At 42.1% G+C, this 23,322-nt stretch overlaps 1 protein-coding gene across 2 annotated transcripts; it reads left to right on the plus strand.

Moving 5' to 3' along the window:
- The first annotated feature begins 14,256 nt into the window (after positions 1-14,256).
- Positions 14,257-23,200, plus strand: MPZL2 (myelin protein zero like 2). 2 transcript variants are annotated; one of them, XM_017642363.3, is made up of 6 exons: positions 14,257-14,518; positions 15,472-15,638; positions 15,930-16,140; positions 18,270-18,417; positions 20,359-20,434; positions 21,881-23,200. In XM_017642363.3, exons 1-5 carry the CDS (start codon positions 14,461-14,463, stop codon positions 20,420-20,422), a joined length of 648 nt encoding a protein of 215 aa, XP_017497852.3. In that variant the 5' UTR covers positions 14,257-14,460; the 3' UTR covers positions 20,423-20,434; positions 21,881-23,200. The 2 variants fall into 2 exon arrangements, with proteins under 2 accessions (XP_017497852.3, XP_017497860.3); XM_017642371.3 differs by having other exon boundaries at positions 21,947-23,200.
- Positions 23,201-23,322: the final 122 nt, after the last annotated feature.

The following is a 23,322-nucleotide window of genomic DNA, read 5'->3' on the forward strand; positions in this document are numbered from 1 at the left end:
AGTGAATCTTTGTCAGTTTAACTTTCAGACCCAGCCAGGGACCCCTAAGAGGATCAAGGGAAACTTTTTCCTCTTCCACACCCCGTTGTAGCAATGCAAGGGCAAGAATTCCAGGCTCTAGCTGTAGCTTGCCAGGTGCCACGGTGGGCAGCTATGGATTTCATGACGAATCCCAGGCGGAGGACACAGAGTGCCAGAATAGGTGTTAAAAAAGGATGACTGACTAAGGATCTTACGAATATTGAGTGTCTCACAGATATTTGGTGTTTCATGTGCTTGGTGAACATTTAGTGGCGGCTTAGTTTGCCCAGCCCTTCCCGTAGCAGCAGACATCTGCTTTACTCAGGGTCGAACAAGCTACTTGCTTCTACTCTTAATTTCATCCATCCTCCTCATTTGTTTCCTTCTCTTATTCTCTTTAGCAGACCTGAATCTTCTTAATATTCTTACACAATACAGCAAACACACCTTACAAGGATTCAGGAGCTAACTTGAAGAGGCCACACTGGTCAAAGACAGGATCATTTGAGAATCAAAAAGATAATAACTGTAATGTTTGAAATGCACCAAGTATGTTTAGTGCCATGAGTTCATAATAACATTTCTACAAACACAAACAAAATGAAATCTCTAATGACAGCCACTGGACAATGGTACTGAGCAGATTCATTGTGCTCAAAATTGGTCTTTCCTATATGAACCATCCCCCTGGGTAACCATTTAGTAGGTGAGGGCGTTTCTCTTCCTAGAAGTAGTCTAGGAAGGAAGAAAATGAAGCAGGAATGACTGAATTAGAACACCATCATTTTGCAATCCCCGGTGAATGGCTGGGTCTAGGCACTGAGCATCAACGACCGCTAACATCACACAAAAAGACAATCACACATCACATACCTCTTGAAGGAGACACATAATACCACTTACAAGGTAGTCTTGTGTGCAAAAAGTTGACTGTGCATCTGATTGTGCCTCCATCATCACTCTTCGATGTGGTCACCTGTCAACTTGCTACAAACGCAAATTTTCAGGACTTGTCTCAGCCCAGAATCAGCAGCTCTGGTGCTGGGGCCCAGCAATATATTTTAACAAGCCATTCGGGATGATTATGTGTGTAAGCCCGACGCCAGCTTAACAGGAAAGAGAGAGGAACATACTGCACAGCGCCATGGTAACACAGGCAAAAAGTCCAGCCTCTGGAGAACTCTGTCAGACAAATGACTCAGTTTCTTAAAATTTCAATTGGGAGGAGGTGAAAAAGAGATGAAGGGGGACCTAGCGATTAAAAGAGACTTGGGAAACATATCAATCAATTGCAAATTCTGGACCTTATTGGGACCCTAATTCAAATAAATAAGCTGTAAAAACATTTCATGACATTTGTGAGGTAACTGGAAATTGTAACACTGGCTATTTAATATTTAGGGAATTCTAATTCTTTTTAGGTGTGATAATGGTATTGAAGTTATACTTACAAGTGAAATGATCTGTTGGATGCTGATTTTTGGACAGATGAGAATCTTCGACTTGTTCAAAATAATATTGGAATGGGTAAGTGTCTTGCCAATGGGTTTCAGCCCCGGGCAAGTTCAGCATGGATTCAATGTGACCAAAGAAATGACAGTGGAACATTCTTGGGGTGAAAGGGGTATACTCAACTTTATTTCCATGGTGGCAGGTCAAGCACCAGAATCCCATCCACTCAGAGCAAGTCTGCAGGCAGCAAGCAGGTCTCTGCCTCTGGGCCCCTCTGTCCACACAGCCGTCCTCCGGGCTTCTCTGCGCAGTCGTCCTGCACAGCCGTCCTCTGGGCCTCTGTCCTCGGCGCTGCCACCACTCCAGCCTCTGCTCTGCTCTCCTGCAGCATTGCAGCCCTGCCACCGTGTTGCACCCAGAGCCCTGGGCAGAGCTCTTTATATAGATTCAACCTTCATGTGTTGCCCACAGGTGTGCAGTGAGCTAGTCAACCAGGGCCAGGTGAGAATCCTGGCCACAGGAACTCTCATTTTATCCGCAATAAGCAAAGGTATAAATGGAAAAAGGTTGACCATGGATTGATGATAATTGGGCCTGGTTGGTAAGTACTTAGGGTTCATTATACTATTTTGTCTGCTTCTGCATACGTTTGAAAATTTCCATAGTAAAAAGCTAAAGAAATAAAATGCCTTTGATTTTGTGGGGCTTTGTGAGAACCATGGGAAGAATTTTGGATTTAGATACAGAAGCCCCAGCATGAACCCTAATTTTACCATTTATTTTGCAGCAGGAGAGAGCTGGGTAGTTAGGTAAGTCATCCTCATTTTCCTCACCTGTAGTGAGAATTAAATGATACAACGCTTTGCAGAGTTTTGCAAAGTTTCTAGTATGCACTGACTGTGAGTTCTTTGAAGCCAGTTAAGGCATCTGCTAATATTTTTTCAGTGTAGTGTTGCACATATGAGATATTTTTTAAGTGTCTGGCCTGTTTTCTTATTGAAGTAAATAATTATTTGAATATTAAATGAATAGGTACATTCCAAATGCTATGTTTCAGACCCCTGGGTTTCAGACCATTCTTGATTATTTATTCAATAATTAGGACTTATAATGAATGAAAATAGGAGACACATTCTGACAATTATTTAATGTTCAAAATGAATTTATTACATACATTATAGATTATATTTACTTCATATAATATGAAAGGGGTCCTTTCATTATGGCTTTTAGGCTGAAAACAGTGGAAGATTGGAAGTGCTTTTTCAGGGTAGATTTTTCAATCATGGAGACGATCTTCACAAAAATAAGCAGTTACAGCTGGGACTGAGGTGTAGGTCTTCATCCTTACAACTTCTTCGTGTTCCACCAGAGGGAGCTCCACACTGCTTAGCTTTGTTGAGGTGTGGGTGCCCGGGAGACTATTCACTAAGTAAGCATGAACTCATTCAGCAAATGTGTATTGTGTCTACTATGTGCCTAGCAGTTTTTGGTGCTGAAGATACAGAGATGAATAAGCCCTGGACTGTGCCCTCAAGGAACTCAGTCTAGAGTGGAGACAGATAATGAAACCAATAATGATGGGCAGGTGCAGTAAGGGCTATAATAAAGTTGTCACACGTGTTAAGGCACTATTAACTCTGGCTCCAGGGGTCGGGGAAGGCTTCACAGTATGTGAATTCAATTTTGAAATGCAAATAAGGATTTATCAGGTAGACAGAGCAGACAGTGGTTCATCACGTGGATGCTGTATGCACAGATACATACGTGGAGGTAAGAACAAGCATGTGATTAGGTTGCATGGCTAAGAATAAGGCTTGAAGGAGGTTGGATAATGGGAAGAAGGCTAAATGGTTGGCAGGGGCCAGATCATGAAGGGCTTTAATCCACAAAAAGAGAAGAGCTTCTTAATGTATATATCAACTCAGTGGCTGTATCAGAGATCTTAAACTCTATGAAGGATTAGACTCATAGTTATGCATATAATATTAAAAATTTTTTTGTCCTTTAAAGGATTCTCAGGGACTATTTACATATTTTGCAAGATCACCAGTCTGGTGATTTTACAATCAGTGCCCAGTTTGGTCACTTTCGCTCTTTCTTTGGTTTTGATACAAGTGACTTTTAAAGCTGTCCAAAAATCAAACTCACTCTCAAAAGCTTTAAGATTTGCTGTCTTTAAGGATCTCAAAAAAAAAAAAACAAAGATGTGATTCAGGCTTCTAAGGCAATTCTAGAATATTCTAGAAACATTTGGGATCATGTCAGAATCATTATATAAAACTCTTTTAATTAAATCAGCAAGCCTATGTAAAAGCTTGCACTTAAGGTGACAGTTTTAAATGAGAATTGTGGCTGACTTTCTTAAAATGAAAGACATTTCCTCTGGTTACCGCTAGTGCAGCTCAGCAGCCATCGACTCGCAGGGGCACGTGACACAAGATTAGATGGGAAGAAAACATTGGTGCTGTAGAGACTTCTCCCTGCGTCTTCCCTTTTCTGAAGCTGGGGGAGGACCCCCACTAGGGGCCAGGGTGCTTTCCTCTCTTGCTCTGACTCACCTGAGAAGACTCACATCCTCTTTGCCTGGACAAGTGGCTGGCTGCCTGTTCCACCTATTAACGCTTCTGAGCCAACGAGTCCAACCTGCTTGTTCCCTTGGAGGCATCAGGCCTCGATGGGAATGGAGGGGAGGGCAGAGAGGCTGAAAGGCCTTAGCTAGCTCAGCACCTTTGCTGCTTCTCAGCATTCAACAGATCTATGACAGAAAAAAAAAACAAAAAAAATCTGGTCCTGGGGCTTGTAGCAGGCTTTTGGTGAAAGAACAACCTGACTTTGATTTTGTTTCTGAGTGACACTGAGTTTTAAGGATGAAGCATTTCAAACAGACTCTTAGACTGTAAAGGGCTGGAAGGGTTCTTGGTCTAATCCCCTCATTTTATACATGTGAAAACCGAGGACCCAAGAGTTTAAAATAGGATGACTCCACCTCTCAGTGTCCCTGGGATGGTCTTGGTTTATGTCTGTTTTCCCAGTGTAAATTTCAATAATATCACTTTTGCTCTCAAAAGTGTCCCAGTTTGGACAATAAACTATATGGTCACCACACCCTACACCTTAAGAGGAAAGGAGGGTGATGAACAGGTGGGGAGCAGTGAAGGAATGTTAGAAGGAAGAAAACAGTATGAAAAAGGTACAGAGATGAAAATAAGAAGCGATTTAGCATGTCAGATCTCTTTGTCAGTGATTCAATTACTAAATTACATGTTCTCTCATGAGTTTTTGCTTTTTAAGGTAAAACAGAACAGTAAGTATAAAAATTTAAATCTAAGTTAATTTGGAGTTTCTTATTATCAGTACTAAGGTTAAATTCTGTTTGACTGTTGTAAACAAATTAGCACAAATCATTCATATAAAAATACTAAGGAAACAAACTAGATTAGGGAAAAAACTCAGTATGGTAGTGGCTTGTTGGTGAAGGAATACCTGACTTTGGTTTTGTGGAGAAGAAATAATTTTTAGTCAAAATGTATGCTTTCACCACCACCCTGGAAGCACTCACTTCTGGTGACCCAAGATCAGTTTATTCACCAACGTTTACTGAATACCTACTGTGTAAGTGACTGTGTGTGATCAGTGAAACGGGGCATTTTTGTTTAAGAAGCAGATAAACTTTAATGACCGCATCTGCTTCAATGAACTATTACAAAATTTTATAATAATGTCCCATCTGTCTTGTGGATTGGAGTTCTCCATTTGGTGTACTTTCATTAAAATGTAAGGTCATTGGTGTAGAGATTTCATCTTTTTAAAGTCATGTTTTTATTTACATATCTATAGAGAAGTGTATAAATCTGAAGCAGGCAGCCTGATGAATTTCACAAAGTGAACATGCCCATGTAACAGGCACCCAGAGCAAGAAACAGCAGTTCAAGAACCCTGGAAGCCTCCTTTAAGCCCCCTTCTGGTCACTGTCCCACCCCATCCCACCCCACCCCACCTTCCTCCCCTCCCCTCCCCATTCTACCTTTTACCACCATAGATTATTTTTGCCAGATGTTGAATTCAATATAAATGAAACCATATAGTGAATGTTCATAGGGCCTTAAAAATATGGGAATTCATTGTCAATACTTACAGAGCAGATTATTTCACCAAAACTAAAACACAACAAAAATGTGTTCAATTTTGTTTACCGTAGCATTTCCCCTTGAATATAGGATCCTCTTTTTTACTCAACATCTGCTTGCAACTTAGAGCAGCAGGGGTCTGAGTGCCAATTTCGGGCATGTTAGTGTTGCAGATCTCCAAGATTTCTTGCAGTTCTTAGAGTTTGACCACCGATTCTCTGTTTTCTTCCTGCCTACCTTTATCCATTAAAAGAGACCACTCCTTCCTATTGCTTGAGTTACAGATTCCATATTTCTCCTGCTTGTGATTTTTATCTCAAGCTTGTCCCCTACTTGTCCCTGAGATGATCACTGCAGGAAGAGTGAAGAATGAGAGGGGGAGTTACAATCTATCAAGACGCTGGGCAGACACTGCTGAGGCTGAGGCCAGGGGAGAGCAGACTCGCTGATTCGGATTTCAAGTCAGGTCTTGCTGCAAACTTCTTGGGTAAGCCTCCACTTGCTGCGTTATTAGTAAGCAGGCTGCTTGCAAGTTCAGCTTTCCTCCGAGGTTAGGTCTGTTTTCAAAGGTTTAAGTGCATTGTCTCAGTGGCGTTTATGGAGCAAAATATTCAAAGGTGTTGGAAAAGGTGAAGCATGATATCGCTACTGGGGAGACCCTGTCTGTTAATCAACCAAATCATTGCCCTCCACCCCTCTTACTGCTGTAACTCAGTGGGTGCTTGATGCGACCACTTTGATCTACACTTAAATCCTTAAATGTGTGTAACACTCCTTAATGTCTATTACCTTTAGAAAAGTAAAGTTCCCTTAACATTACTGACAAGTCTCTATTGTCTTTCTCTTTTACTCTTATTTAAAATTTCCATTACTTATTAGAATTTCCCTGGCATTCCTAGACTCTAACTGAAAACTCCTGTAATGCAATGGGGACAAAGGAATCTCACCTCCAGCAGCCCCTCTCTGGGTGTTGTGCCTCACACCTTAAGCTTGTTCTGTGGGGAAGGATCACAGCTTGGAATTAGACCCAGCCACACCGTCTCCTAGCTACGTGACGTGGGGGAAGTCACTAAACCTACAGGCCTCATTTCCTCATCTGTAAAATGGGGGTATTAGTGAAGTGCTTACTAAGGTTGTTGTGAGATGTAAAGATATTAAAAGTAAGTTACGTAACAAATGGTCATTTCCACTATTCCCACACCTCCATCATTTTAAACCAAAATGAGGCAAAAGGAGGAATAAATTGGGAGAAAGCCATTTACTGCTTAAAACCAGTGGTTCACTTCTGTTTGCAGGTCTTCCTACCCAGCTGCCAAAAGGGACCCCACCCATTATGCCCTCCTCCAATCAATTACAAAAAGTAATTACCTTTGAATAGGGAGATGGACTATTTCTCTCCACCCCTCGGGAACTCCTGTTCATACTGAGATGTACTAAGGCCAGTCGAGAATTCTGGAAATGTTGCAATTTTACCCACGAGTGCCCTCCTCTTTTCTCAACTGGTCTTCGTTTTTCAGGATGCCATGATCGAGAATTCTGGAAATGTTGCACTTTTACCCACGAGTGCCCTCCTCTTTTCTCAACTGGTCTTCGTTTTTCAGGATGCCATGTATGTTTAACCTTTTCAAAGTGCTCCCAGTCAGAATTTGTCCCCAATTCTTGTCCTGTCACTTGTACCTGGGACGCACTCTCTATTTTTGCATATCATCTTGTATTGTGACCACCTTTTTTTAGCTTGATCACTCCTTGAGGGCTAAGATCTTATCTTTTTTTTTTTATCCTTGAATTCCTGAGAACATTACCTGACACTTGGTAGCGGCTCAGAACTATTTTTAAAATAAACAAATGAGTAACAGGACACGGAAGGAACAAAATGATGAGATGGTGGCATATTCCAAACTTCACTGCAGATAAGATTTCCAGCATTTTCTCATCAAATCTTTTCTTTCAGGAAGATACTGAGAAGAGGATGCCTAATGTTTATTTCATTCATTAAAAATTTTTTATTTACTTTTGCTTTAAAAGTCTTCCAGAATGGTGGATGTGGTCATGGAGGGGAAGGTAGGAAGGCACTAACCGGTCAAAGAGGGGCCTGTACACACAATTAAGGGCTGAGAGTTAGGCAGGCCTGGTTTTGAATTCTGACCATGTCACCAGGAAGGTGAGCTTGGGTACACACTGGATCTCTAAATCTCAGACTCTGGCCGATTTCCTCTCTCGTTTCTGTCACCAACTGTGTCAGACTTCTCTTGTTCAGACTTCTGCTCCTCCATCCAGGCCTCACTCAAGGACAGTGACCTTTCTTTCCTAGTATACAGATAAAGTAGAACCCTTCTGCCTGGAAAGTTGGCCACATCTGTGCCCTTCCTGGGGTTCCCCCCGTATCTAGGCTGACTATACAAATTATCTCCCAAATTGTAACACTGGAGAGGGAAAGGGGAGCTATTACACATCACGGGTGGCCAACAGGTATAAAGCAGGACTGTCTGGAGCAACCAGAACGTTCTTAATCTCTTGTTAACAGTGAAAGACGCGCACTTCCTCCTGTTTACTGACTCATTCCTATAGGCACTTTATTGTGCTAAAACTTTCCCTTCTTAAAACCGGCAAATTAGCCCCAAATTAAAACCTTCTTTCTGCTCCCCTTCATCAGCACTGTCTTTTGTAAACCATTTCCTGACCCTCCATTTACCCCTCAATCTACTGCAAAATGGCCCCCCACCTTCATGATTTTCTGGTGAAACTTTCACCACAGTCGCCAACTGGGGGATTTCATGGATGCTTTCAGTTCTTATTTTATCTTACTCTCAACATTTGATATTTTGTATATTTGCTCTTTTTGAAATACCGCTCTTCTTTTAGCTTCGGTGACAGCCGCTCTGTCTTTCTTCTAGAAACATACGTGTCTCTTCAGAGATTTCCTTCTCCTCCTTCTGTAGGTGCTCAGCCAGTAGAGTGTGTCCTGGGACTTGTCTTTTCTCACTGTGCAGTGGTTCTGGGTGCTTGTCATGTATTTGCACTCTTGCAATTTTGTTCTAGAAGGGCTAACGCCCTCAAACTGGTGTCTCTAGATCTGTGTATCCTGTTAGGCTCTGCACATCTCTGCTTGGCCGTCCTAGGGGAACATCAAACTCAACAACTCCTCATTTGCTCTATTTCAGAGAAAGGCAGGCACTGTGCACCAAGTTACCTATGCCAACAATTAGAGAATCAGCTTCTGATACTCTCCCTCACTTCCATTTCCAATCTCTATCCACCCTACTTCATTAACACCTCTCAAATCCTTAACTTCTCTCCATTCCCTCTGCCAGTATTTCAGTTCAGCTCAAATCATCTGCGGGGATTACTGTTCCCAGAAGCAGCCTCTGTCTCCCAGTCTTGTCCCTCTCCATTGTCTTTCTCCATATCGTAGCTGTTATCTTCTTAATAAACAAATCTGATCAGGTCACTTTCTGCTTAAAAGTTTTCAGTTGTCTCCTGACGGCCCTCAAGATAAAGTCCAAACTCCTTTAACCTTATCAAGGGTCTTTAGCTTCTGGCCCCGATTAGTTTTTCAGCCTCATCTCTGGTTATTCTCCTTTTTACCCTTTTCTCTCCACTTGCAGTAGAGTTCAATAGGTATTAGAGTGAATAAATATCTTTGAGCTTCAATGTCCTATAAAATGGAGACATCTGCTTATCTTCCAATGATGGAGATCAGAAATAATACATCTAATGTACCTGCTATCACAGTGCTGGATACATAGCAGGTACTTGATATATGGTAATACTCTTTTATTAATGATAATTTTTATTTGCTAAATATGACCTAAATGCTAGATACAGTATTCTAAGGAATAATGTCTAAACTACAATGATGAGAAATAATGAATCTGAAATACTTCTTACTAAAGTTGGTGTTGTCATTTGCTTACTGCTAAGGAAACTTGGTGAATGAGATTTTTTGCCAACATTTTATTATGAGAACTTTCAAACATGCAGAAAAGTTGTAAGAATTGTGCAGTGAACACTTGTATATCTCACCTAGATTCTTCAGTTACATTTTACTATACATGTATTATCCACCCAGCATGCTCTGGTGCATGTTATTTTTTGGATGCATTTTAAAACTAAATGTCAGGACACATCTCTCTACCTACTTCAGCATTAATGAGAGTTCAATACATGTTTATAATTTCTTTTTAAAAAATACTGAAATAAAATTTGCATACAGTGAAACACATAAAACTTAAGTGTGTACCACGCAGTTCTGGTGAATGTATAAGCCTGTGTAACCCAAATCCTTATCAAGATGCAGAACATTAATATCACTCTAGAAAGTTCCCTCAGGCCCCTCCAAGCAATCCCTGCCCTTCAATGCAAACATTGTTGTGATTTTTCTGCCAAAGATTGGTTTGCTCCTTCTAGAACTTCATATGCATGGACTGTGTGCTACTTGATGTGTGTCTGATCTTGTTCAACATGTGAGCTTTCTCCTTGTGGTTGAATGTATCAGTAGTTTGTTCCTTTAATTGTTGAGTAGCACCCCACTGTATGAGTACTGTACAGAGCATTTGTCCACTTTCCTGTTGATGGACCTCTGGGCTGTTTCCCCTTTGGGGCTATTATGAATAAAGCTTCTAAAAATATTCTCCTACTATTCTTTTTGTGTATATATAACTTTATTTCCCTTGGATAAATACGCAGGAGTGGAATTGCTAAGGCAGTTAGCTTTATATGAAACTTAGCTTTAATAAGAAACTACTATTTTTTCCCAAAGTGGTCATGGGAACAGTTATCATTATCTTAAATAAGTATTACCACCACCAACTAGATTTGCTGAGTGTTTTCTATAGACACTGAGCATAGAGCTTATTAAATACAGTATTATCACCTGATTCTCATACCAAGCTCATGGGCAGACATTACTATTCTCATCTTATACGAGATGACTGAAGCACAGAGAATTAAATAACTACCCAAAGTCACACAGCTAGTAATTGGGCAAGTGCAGGTTTGGATCTAAGCAGGTCAGACTCCAGCTCCAGTGTCTCATGCCTCCGGGTACATAGAAGCAAAAACAGAGAAGTGGTTAATTTCTTTTCCCAGGAAATGAATTTCCTAAGAATGAAATTTGGTCATGGTAAACAAGACATACTGTGTTTATCAATAAACACAATATAAATGGAAATTCTCACCCATTATTTAGATGTGGTACCTATGGAGAACAGGGAGGCAGACAAATGCATCCAGCAGGATCACTTTATCCTACCAGGATATTCTTCAAAATATCTTCAAAGACACCCCATCTCTCTGGCCCTGTGCAAACCCACCTAGCTTCTCTTTACAGTAGGTGAAGGGTTAAACGTCAGTGTCTCTTAGGCTGGTGACTAAGAGCCTGGTGCCTCTCCTCAGTGATTAAGAAGGGACCCGAGGCCTCACTGGAGAGGCTGGAGATGGCGCATGCTCTCCCAGGGCTGTTTCAAGATGCCAAGCTCAGTCTCGGACCCAGATTTCCTCTGGCATCTCTCTACAAGGGGAGGAACAAAGGAAACACACTCCTTTTCCTTTGGGCCAAGAGCCCGCCTTTCAGCTAGGACTCTGACATCCTTATCTTTGAAAAGCTCTTTAAACTAGAGGAAGTCTTTAAAAAAAAAAAAAAGGATAGTTGGTTGGGTAGGCAGGGAGTTGCCGAGCCTTCTGAAAACAGGTATTAAATTTGTACTTTCATTCTGGTTCCCAGGCCGGGGGTGTATGAGGAAGCTAGTGAGGATGTGGTGGGTGATGTCCTAAGGCTTCCCCTCAGTTTTTATGGTTCTGGGAAATACCAGAGTAAGTCCACTCTCCTCATATTAGCTACCCGCAAATGGAATATTTGTCAAGGCCAAGTCCATACTCCTTAGGATGGCAAATGAGGGCTCTCTGCACTGGGCCCAGCCTCTGGCCCACCGCCCCTCCCTGGGTGCTGGCTTTGGAAAACTGCTTGCAGGTCCCGGTGGCGTCCACATTCCCGCTCACCCGCCCCAACAGGAATGCTTTCGTTTCTCCTCTCTCCAGGATTCCTTTTCAATCCTTTAAGAAGCCAGTTCAGAAGTCACAGATATGGTAATTATTGGTTTACCTAAACATTCCGCCTCCTAGTCCTCTTTAGACTATGATTTTTTTTCCCCCCAGGCAGAAATGTCTTACTCTACTTTGTAGGTCTAGTCCAGCGTATAGAGAGAAACTTTTGAGTGAAACTCCCAGGCAGAAATGTCTTACTCTACTTTGTAGGTCTAGTCCAGCGTATAGAGAGAAACTTTTGAGTGAAACATGCTTTATTTGAACCACCCGAAAGTTAAATTGTTTCCCTTGCTTCACAGAAAGCTAATTTCATCCTGTAAAAATAATTTTTTTTTTTTTGCCTACCATGTTAAGACAGCAATTTTCACAAATATTGATACAGGGCCTGTTGCCTTTATGTCTTTTGAGCCTCCAGTGAATTTCCTACAAGCCAAGGTCTTGGCATTAGAAATATTTTTGGGAAACGTGAACCAGGGTTGGCAGGGGAGGGGCTTTCAAAACGATTGCTCTGCCAGAAATTGTAATGACAGTCAGAATTTTTCTCTGGAAAAGATTATTTAAAAAGTGGTATCTCTGACAACTTCAGTTTTCTTCCTTTTATTCTCCAGAACTGCTTCTCTCTCACTGGCCTAGACGCTAACTTAGGTCTTACCCAATGCCTCTGGCTTTGGTCAAAGTACTGCTGCTTGGCATTCTGGGGACTCTTAAGGGCAAACGTCCTTCTGATTTAGGCTTTTTTTCTACTTAATGAGTCCAGCCCTTGGCCTCCTCCCATCCCGCCCAGGGAAGGGACTGGGTGACTCTGGAGCCACTCCTGCTAACTGGAAGGAATTGGGTGTTGACCAGGCGCAAAGCCAGGAACTTGACCTCTGCAGAGGAATGGGATCCAGGCAGCTGCTGACCCTCAGAGCCGGGCTGCCAGCCAGCTCACCGGGTGTCAGGCTACCTGGGGGAGATTCTTCTGCTCCTGACAACAGGCAGTTTGTTCGGCTCTTCTGCCCTAAGTCCTCTCCCGCTGCTTTATCCCTGGCTGTCTCCTTCGGCTCTGGTAACTTTACCTCTCACCCAAATCTGCAATTTGCCGTAAACTTCAGAACCTCAGGTTTCTACCTCGCCTACCTTGAGCTGCCTTGCCCTGCAAGTTGAAAACCAAGAGGCTCACGTTTCCTTCAAACTCCTTTTCTGTCGGGCTCCTGGCGCTGAGCTCTTTGGGCTGACATACCATAGAGGCTCCGTGTTAGCCCATCACCATTTTAAAGTCCCCCCCAGCACTCCGAGTCCAGCTGAGGTCCAGAGCTGACAAAGGGGCCATGCTATTTTCAAACTCTCATCGCAACAGTACATCCATGCCAGCGCGCTGCCCCCCTATCTGCCTTTGGGGTGGCCCCTGGGTTTCTCAGTTCCAACAGCCGATTCTGGTGGTTTACCTTTTTTTGCTCCATGGCCATGACATCTTTCTCCTGCTGTTTTTCTATTCTTTTTCTTCACCTGTGCCATCTGCCTCTTTCCTGGTGGTGTTTTCTCTTCTCTTTTTATGCTGCTATATCTTTTCTAGTCAGCTTGGCCCTTCCTCCCTCTCCTGGCAACCTTCCTGTTTAAACAGCAGATTTTATGAATCACTAGTTTCTAGACTGCTAATCTGGGGATAAGGACAATTTGTTTCTGTTCAGGGTTTGATTCCCGGGTCAAGCCTAGTTCTTAAATTCATGTGTACTCTTCAGCTCCTTTCTATGGCTGTTTCAATGCTACTTCATTAATCTGTAACAATTACCCGGCCCTCTTTCCAGACAGGGTGGCACCTTTTCTCATTTAAATTGGCTTTTTAGATTTTTCAGACAGATGGTTGCCCTAAAAATGGCAGATGAAATCTGAGGCACAAAAAATGTTCCTATGAAAATCTTTTTCTTGAGAGCCCTCTGCCTGATGGTTCCTGTTAGCTGTAACTGTGAAAAAAGCACTACATTTGAGTTCCACATTTGCTATCTACTGGCTGTGCAACCTTGGGCAAATTACTTACCATCTCTGGGCGGTGGCCGCCCTGGTAAAATGGGAGCACTTCGCAGGAGTATTGTGGAGATGACATAATATGCAGGGGTGACTTCTGCTTGTTCTTTAAAGATAAAGGATCATTACATCCTGAAATTCATTCTGGTCAGTCGCTTTTAGGCAGGTCTCGGAAGGTATAAGCAGGAAAAGGGGCAGACACCCTTGTGGTGACGTCTGGCTAAGGCTGAGGGTACAAGCCACAGGACTATTTGTCCACAGGCGACCCTAAGGGATTCTGATCGGAGATGTGGATCAAGCGGAAGCTACTGTGGCCCCGGGGTGGCCCCTTGGGCAGCGCAATCACTGCAAGGTGCTTTCAACATTCACTGTCCAGGCAAGACTGAAGCCTGCTTAGAAAGAGTAGCATGTGTGGGCCAAACCCAGAGCAGCCTGGGCCATTTCAGACTGGCATCACCTTCTCTGGCTGTTTCCAAGGCCATCCCGAGGCCACAGCCAGTCAGGTTCGGTGTAAAGAGAGGATCGCAGACTTGGGCACTCTGTGCAGGCACGCTTGTAGTGCAGAGGGCGGGAGGGAGGGAAGGAAGGAGGGCGCTGGGCTGGGAGCTGAGGCCCCACCTTTCATTCCAGCACTGCACCGGCGAGCAGGATGAGTCACAGGCACGCGCTGGTGCTTAGATTCCCATAGGTGAGGGGCTGACTCCTCTCTCTGGGAAATCGCGGTGCTTGGTCCGCCTGGAGAGGCCTCGGCAGGGTGCTGGTGCCCTCCGTCTGCCCGGTCTGGTCTCCGGGGCCAGGGCTGGGTTCCCTCATGGACGGCAAGGGCACACGGCGGGCCGAGCTGCTGCTGCTTGGCATACAGCTGACAGGTGAGAGCTGGAGGGTGGAGGGCTTCTCTCGGCATTTCCCCCTTTCTTGCCTCCCCTTTAAACTTAGCTCGTCGTCTAAGAAGTTGCAAGGGCTGTTGGGAAGCCTGAGCCGTAGCTGAGGTTCATTTCAGTTTTGACTTTTACTGAAACTGAAGCTGGTGGGGAACTGCTCTTGGATGAACAGGTTTAGGTGCGTGTGGGCTGCTAGTGAATCGGGCACAGAGAGGGCTTTCTCATCTCAGGTTACAGACCATTGTTGTGGTGGCTGCCCTCAACCTCCCGCTGCAGGCAGTACCCGGCCGCTGGATTTGTGTGTGGAGGTCTGGCCTGGCATTCCCGGCGGCACTGGGCAAGCTGAGATTGTGCTTTTGAAACTGCCCCGACACGCAATTTCTAAACATAAATATCATGGTAAAAAATGCCACGTGGCACAGTTTCCAGGGGTGCAGGCAGATATCAGCCGTCCGGGGCTGATTAATTCAGTTTCTGCAGAGGATGAGGAAAAGTAAGGAACCCACTCACCAAGGACCCTTTCTGGAAAACCTACCAGCTAGGGGATCATATGCACTCAATATATAATGCTTAATGTGAATACATGTCTAATTCATGTTACGATTAGTTTTGATGTTTTTGTTTCTGCTTTGATTTTATCTGCGATGTTTGCAGTTTGTTCCAACAGTTGTGAAGTGGGTACCGTGAAGCTAGGGTCTCACGCCGTGGAGAAAGTGAGAGCACCAGGAAGGCTCGCTGTGAGCGGTTTCCAGGTGTTGTGTGGCATGGGAGGGTCAAGGCTGCCTGTAGGTAGGCGTGTGCAGACTCTGCTGGGGTTAAGTTTGAGAGCCGGGTACGGCAGCTGCTCCTATGCTCTGCCCAGACGTTTATTCTGGCAGTGTCAGCAGTTCTCTTCACACACATCTTCTGTTAACTCTCCTTTGTCCTTGTCTTCACTGCAGTTCTTTGGCCTATAGCAGCGGTGGAAATTTATACCTCCCGAGTGGTGGAGGCTGTCAATGGGACAGATGTTCGGTTAAAATGCACTTTCTCCAGCTTCGCTCCTGTGGGTGACGCACTAACAGTGACCTGGAACTTCCGTCCTCGGGAAGGAGGGCCCGAACAGTTTGTAAGTAGATTATTGTCATTTTCCAGGGACTCTTGGGTAAATAAACCAGCCCATTGCTCCTTGCTTTTCTTTTCTTTTTCTTAGGAACAAGCACAGGGTGAGACTGGGGACAATTCTTAGGATGGAGATTGACAGAACTGAGAGGCTGGTGAAGGGGCAAGCAAGAGGTTCTGGCGAGAGAGCTGCAGACAGGCAGAGCAGTGAGGGGTGCTGGGGTTTCTCTTCCTGTCCACCAGCTCAGCCCCCGTGCCCAGGTGTCATGGAAGACCATTTGCTATTTCTCCTCTCAAGGTCTTCTACTACCACATGGATCCCTTCAAACCCATGAGTGGACGTTTCAAGGACCGGGTGGTCTGGGACGGGAACCCTGAGCGGTATGATGCCTCCATCATCCTCTGGAAGCTGCAGTTTGATGACAATGGGACGTACACCTGCCAAGTGAAGAACCCCCCTGACGTTGACGGGCTGATAGGGGAGATACGGCTCAGCGTCGTGCACACTGGTAGGTCATGCAGAGAAAAAGTTTTGGGAAGCATAAGAGCTTGTAGAGAGAGAGGCAGTCTTTTGTGATAGCTGACAAAGCACAGACAAGAACCAGCCCTCCCAATCTGGAACCACAGAAGGAGACTGGGGTAAAAAAGAGAAAGGCCTTGTTTGGCTGTGGAAAGAAACAGAAAGTAAAACAAAGGGATCCAGGGAATCTGTTACAAAAATGGCATTGAAATCATGAAAGGGAGAGGAATCAACTCTGGTAAAAGGCTAACAATAGGTTTGTTCATTCACTCATTTATTCACAAGACACTTACTGAGAACCTACTCTGTGTCAGGCACTGGTCCATTCAATCCTCTCATCCAAGGGAGATACCAATAATGGGAGCTACTGTTTACTGAGATCTTCCCACATGTCAGGGGCTTCACAGATCTTATTTAATCTTTATATATCACAATAGCTTATTGTGCTCTTAGTGGCCCCGTTTTACTGATGAGGAAACTGAGGCACATTGAGGTTAAGTCACTTGTCCAAAGTCATGTAGCTGATAAATGGAGTCACTTAGAACTCAAACCCAAGCATCTCTGACTCCAAAATTGTGCTCCAAACTAATGCATTGTGTTGCCTGTGGTCCTGTTAAGGACAGCCTGGAAATCTGCCAGATAACAAACAGCAAAGTCCATAAAACTGAAAAGTTGTAAATTTGGGTGTGAGTTACTACTACCATGTATGAGGTGTAAATAAGCCTTATTTTTTTTCTCCTGTGAAGTGAGAATAATATAGTGAGGATTATGGTGAGGAAGAGATAATAAATGTAAAAATTCCCCAAACTCTGAATTGCACTGAAGATAACAATAGCTACTACATATTGAGTGTTTATTATGTGCAGGCACAGCATGGGACAATTTACATGAATAATTTGTTTTTTATAAGAACTTGAGAAATGGATATCATTATTTCTATTTTATACATTGAGGAAACTGAGGCTCAAAGAAGTTAATTGCCCCCAGTCACACTTCTAGTCAATGGTGGAGCTGGTATGTTAACCTAGCTCTCTCTGGTGCGTGCTCTTAACCCACACACAGTATCACTACCCAAAACATATAAGCCTGTAAAGTGGTATGATTTCCCCTTTTCATTCCTAGTATCATCCTTCAAGGCTTTATCAGTAGAGAGGCTGTGTGACCTTGGAGAAGTCGTTTGAGTACTAGAAGAAGTAATGTCTTTGGACCTCAGTTTCTTCATCTGCAAAATGAACAGGTTAGACAAGAACACATGGTTCTCAGACATTATCAGGATCACTACTCTTTGGGAATCTAATGAAAGACGTGCTTCCCACAAAAAATGGACACCCACAATATGGCATGGATTTTGTGGGCCTGTGGCACCTCCCTCCCTTCTCGGACTCTAGGCTGGGAACCCCTGGGCTAGACATTCTCTAATGTCCTTTCTGGCTCTGAGGGTTTATTGAAGTTTAAATCAGGAGTCAAGTTGAAGACAGGAGACCCAGGCTTCACAGACTCTGGCCTGGCTTAAGGACCCTTCCTCTGGGTGTCCTCTTACATCTTTCATCCCTGGACTATAGTTGCTGATTCACTTGCCTATCTTTCCAGTGGGCAGGAGTTCTTAGAGACGATGTCTTTATTGGCTTTGCAATCCCGTCACAGTGCCTGGGACACAGGAGGCCCATAATAAACTTGATGAAGTGACTGAATCACAGAGGTGAGAGGGAGTCAGGAAGAAAGAGTTCAGGTGCTGGATTTAAACAGGTCAGCAATAACCTTACCTCCTAAGTAGTTGAGCTGGCCCAGAGGTTCTCAAAATTTTGACAAGCATCAAAATCATCTGGAGGACATGTCAAAACAGATTGCAGGGACCCACCCATAATTCAGTAGGTCTGGGGTGGGGCCTGAGAGCTTGCATTTCAAAATTACCAAGTAAGTAACTGTTGCTGCTGCCCCTAGGACACGAGTTTGAGAACCACTAAGATGGTGTGCATGACTTTCCTACTGCTGCTAGAGTTCACCAGGTGGGAGAAAGGATGATTCCATTTAATGATGAAAATAAGCCCTATTCTATCTTAGATTTCATCACAGTCCTCCTCTTTTTAGAAACATAACTTAATTTTATTCTCCTTACAGCACGCTTTTCTGAGATCTACTTCCTGGCTCTGGCCATTGGCTCTGCTTGTGCACTGATGGTCATAATAGTAATCGTGGTGGTCCTCTTCCAGCATTTCCGGAAAAAGCGATGGGCTGAAAGAGCTCAGAAAGTGGTGGAGATAAAATCGTAAGGCTGCGCAGTGCTGGGAAAGTCCTCTAACACTGTCATTGTGACTCTTGGTATTTTACATTGGGTCTAAATAACTGAGCAGGTGTTCTTCCCCTTGCATAAACCTTACATAAAATAATGCAAACTCATCCAATGGATAAATTAGGGTGTCAATCAGTAACTTTACAAAGTAACTTTTCTTAATTTCACATAAGATTTCATCATAGGCTTGATTATAGGGGATTTGGTATTACAATCTGCTTATGCAAAACTCTTCTAGGACATTCCTTACTTTCAGTGTAAAGCATACATTTGTAAGAACCACTGAGCGGTTGGCGGCATTATGAATCAGTGCCTAGGGAAGTCAGGCATGCTGATAATGAGGTGCTCAGTAAATATTTTTTTATTGAGATAAAACTTACCGACCATAAAATTTACCCTATTAGTATTCACAAAGTTGTGTACCCGTTTACCACTAATTCCAGAACATTTTCATCACCCCAAAAGGAGCTCCATACCCTTTAGCCATCAATCCTTGTTTTCCCCTCCCACCTGCCCCTGACAACTGCCAACCTGCCTTGTGTCTCGATGGATCTGCCTGTTGCGGACATTCCATGTAAATGCAATTAGACCTTATGTGGCCTTTTATGTCTGGCTTCCCTGACTTAGCACAGTGTTTTAGAAGTTCATCCATGTACAGCATGTATAGTAACTTCATCCCTTTTTATTGCTGTATAATATTTCATGGTGTGTATATTCCACCTTTTGTTGATCTATTCAGTTAACGGATAATTAGATTTTCCCCACTTCTTGGCTATTATGACTAATGCTGCTATGAATACTCATCTAATATTTTTGTGCAGACATGTTTTCAATTTTCCTGGGCACTTACCTCGGAGAGTAACTGCTGGGACATACGGTAACTCAGTGTTTACCTTTCTGGGGGATTGCCAGGCTATTTTCCTCAACAGCAGCACCACTTTACATTCCTACCAGCAATGTATAGGGCTCCAGTTTGTTCACGTCCTTGTTAAAGACGTCTCTCCTTTTGATGACAGCCATCTAGTGGATGTGAAGTGGTGGCTCACGGAGGTTTTGATTTATATTCTACTGACTAATGATGCTGAGTGTCTTTCCAAGTGTTTACTGGCCATTTGTATCTTATTTGGAGATACATCTATTCAAATAATTTTTCCACTTAAAAATTGGGTTGTCTTTTTATTGTTGATTTGTAAGTGTTCTTTATATACTTTGGAGTGTCCAAATTAGATATAATAAAAGTGCCTTATTAGATAGATGATTTACAATTATTTTCCCCATTCTGTAGGCTCTCTTTTCATTTTTCTTGATAGTGTCCTTTGAAATACAAAAGTTTTTAATTTTGATGAAGTCCACTTCATATGAGTTAATTTTTGTGTATGGTACAAAGCAGGGGTCCAAATTCATTCTTCTGCGGTTGTAGTTTTTTAGTTGTCCCAGTACCATTTATTTCTTTTCCTCAAGAAATATTTACTGAAGTAAATTGAATATTTTAAGGAGACTAGTGAGCCCAACTGTAAGATTCTGGTTTGAGTAGAATATAATCAATAAAGATGACTTCTAGGTCAACACAAAACTATTTTTTTTTTGAATGAGAAGTAGAATTGGAGGTAAGATACTAAATGGCAAAATAAAATGTTTGCTTTAAATCCCTGAAGTTCCCAAATTATATTCTTACCTAAAAGTATCCGGAAAAGTGTCAAAGTTTAGATACAAAGGGCCATGTCAAGGCACAAGTATCATTAATTAGATGGCGTTATGTGGCTTAGCTCTCTGTAATGTCGGCTGGGTCTACTCCCAGATGCATTAATTCTTCCCAAAATATTGGAGGAAGAAGACCTCACCTGAAGCTTTGTGAGATTTGGTTCCCTTGAATCTTGTCTTGTTCACCTGACATTGGTCTCTGCTTCTTTGCTACAGAAAAGAAGAGGAAAAACTCAACCAAGAAAAAAAGGTCTCTGTTTATTTAGAAGACACAGACTAACATTCTTATATGGTGAGGTTCACAGTTTGATTTCTTTCCTTAGCTTTCTTGTCTGGCCCATCTCTAATGCGGTTGTCTCAGATTTTATGACTGTTAGGTGTTTTCTGTATGAAATTAGAGGAGCTGGGTGGGGGAGATAGAAGTCTTCTATCAGTGGTATGGAGGGCTTCCCATTTGACTGTTTTATGCAAAGGATTAGGAAATTAAACCCTACTACCATTAAATGGGAGAAAATTCTAAGACTATTTGAGGCTTTGGGGTTGCATTTACCACCACCAAGAATAATAAACTTTAAACATGCAAATACATCTTTTCTTTTTCAGTGAAATAATATCTGCTTGTTTTGTTTTGCTGTAAACAAATCATGGTATTACGAGACTGACTTAATATTGATATGCCTGACATTTTGACGGGGGAATTTTTGTACTATTTGGAGTTGATTTTTAACTTCTCTTATTTAGTTATTGAGACTATGAGTTCAGGGTTGGTAGTGCATGATTTGTTTTTTCAGTTTTGGGGTTTATCAGGTTTAAAAGGTAGGATGACTTATTTTTCATATGATCAGAATTTCTTAGCCTAGAGCACCAATGAAATACCTCAAGGGCTTATAAAATAGAATATGGAGAAAAATGATTTTATTATAAATCAAGAAAAACAAACAAAAAGCAGATTTTATTGAGGGCTGTTGTCTTTTTAAAAATCAAGCACATTCTCTAACAAGCTGGGGTCATGGAAAATAAAGATGGGGGCTGTTTTAGATTAAAAGAAATTTAAGGAATGAACTAAGTCAAGTGCAATGTGTGATCCTTAACTGGATGGATACTAATTTGAAGAAACTAGTTGTAAAAAGATTTGGGGTGCTAACTGGGAAAGTCTTGAACATGAGAAGTTTGGTTATGGTTAATATTAGGGAATTATTGTTAATTTTTATTAGATATAATACAGGTGTGGTTACATAGGAAAATGTCCCTATTTAAAAAATGAATATTGGTTTTAGGGGTAAAATGTCAGTAATTTGTTTTAAAAACTTCAGCTCCCCCTCCCAAATACATATACACATACTGTATCAAATAAGGCAAAAAATAATTTCAAATTGGGTGATGGGTGAATTTCATATACTGTCTTCTCTACTTCTTTGTATATTAGATTTTGTTCATAATAATGGGGTGGGGGGACAGAGAGAGAGAGAGAGAAAGAGAGAGTGAGCTATGGGTCATCCAAGTGTCCATTCAAGGCAGGGGCTATGAATTAAGGACACTGACTCTGAGAACTATGTATTAAGGAAAAGGATCAGGATATTTCTTTTGAAACTTAAATTGGGAGAACAAATACATTTAAGAGTATTTCCCTCCACCACAATGGAGACCAGATCTAATAATATACATGTATTTCATAATGCCAGCTACTTGCATCGCACTCCTCCCAAGTACATTATCCATTTAATCTTTTGTGTTTCAGGAAGCTGAAGAACAAGAACCCTAGGATAAGCTGAAGTTAAACAAAGCTTTTCTTTGGCTTTTACAGTTGGGACCTGTCTTCCCACCAGCTCTGCAGCACATTATCTCAGAAATAAGCGGCATCCCTTTGGAGCTGGCACAGGGCTCTTCCTGAGCAGATACCACCAGACTCACACACAGCCCCATTACTAAGGTTTTATTTGATCTGAGTGCGAATATTTTTCAAATGCTTTTGTACACTAAGAAGCTACAGTTTTGCCCTTAAACACTCCCTGTGTTTTATGACTTATACACATACACGTTGGCACCATGGGATAAAAAGCCAACTTCTCTGTCATGACAATTCCCTGGACAGATTGGTTTCTTTAGAGCGGCACTCTTGCCACTAAAGTTAATGTGTGTACTCATTCCTTCTCAGTCTCAATTAAAAGGTGAGCTAATTCTCCCATATGTTTTTGATTAACAGAAAAATCTGAAATTCAAACTGTTAACAGTTTGATTTTTTTGGCCCCCCTTAAGTAAGGGGTCACATCTTACTGCATTTTTTTCAATATCCTACATGACAGGTTTTTTTTTTTGTCAATTGATCCAAGGTTTATAATAGCACAAGTCTAAATTACAGAGTAACTATAAAAGGTTACATAAACGCTAACAGATTGACAAATGTCACTGCATGTGACTCACTGACACCTGTGTCATGAAAAACACAGGTCTTTTATGAGCAGTGAATGACTGTTGAGCTTACCATATTTTTTTCCCCCAATTCAATTGTTTATAACAGAGCCAAGTCTGCTCATTTGTAGACTGGAATCATTAAGCAATTAAATAGAAGTATTCTGAAATAGTATATTACAACTTGAAAAATGTAGGGCTGGTGGAAAAAAAAATCAGTCCTCAATGCTAATTTTGATTAGTGTTATACAACACTCCTGAGAACTGGAAGAGATTAATTTTTTTCTTTTTCTTTCTTTTACTATTCTTGTTTTTTGTTTTAATTTACTTGCTTACTTTGGGGAAGGAGGATATGGTATGGGGCAAAGAAATACTAAAACAGAATGGAAACAGCTTTCTTCTTTTTTCCCTTATACTAGTAGAAAAAGCAAACTTTATAAGTTAGCTATGGAAAGAGTGCTTTTAAAAAAGTAGCTTCCCAGTGTCTTTCCAAACTTGAGCTACAATAGCATTTATTCAAAGGATAGGAAACATGTAAAAGTTTACATACCCGCCCCCCCCCCGCAAAATCTGCAGTCTGATATTTTCAGTTTTCACTTGACTGGGGTGAAGATGTTATTTCTTTTAATAAACTGGAATTTTCAAATAAGTTATCTGTATTGAAACATGCTGAACTTTGATATTTTTTCCAATACTTAAAAAACAATTGGTATAACTTACATATTAACCTTGATTGTGAAATTCATTCCATACCTGTCTCATTTTGCCTAA

This window comes from Manis javanica, chromosome 6 (assembly GCF_040802235.1).
Source record: "Manis javanica isolate MJ-LG chromosome 6, MJ_LKY, whole genome shotgun sequence".
NCBI lineage: Eukaryota > Metazoa > Chordata > Mammalia > Pholidota > Manidae > Manis > Manis javanica.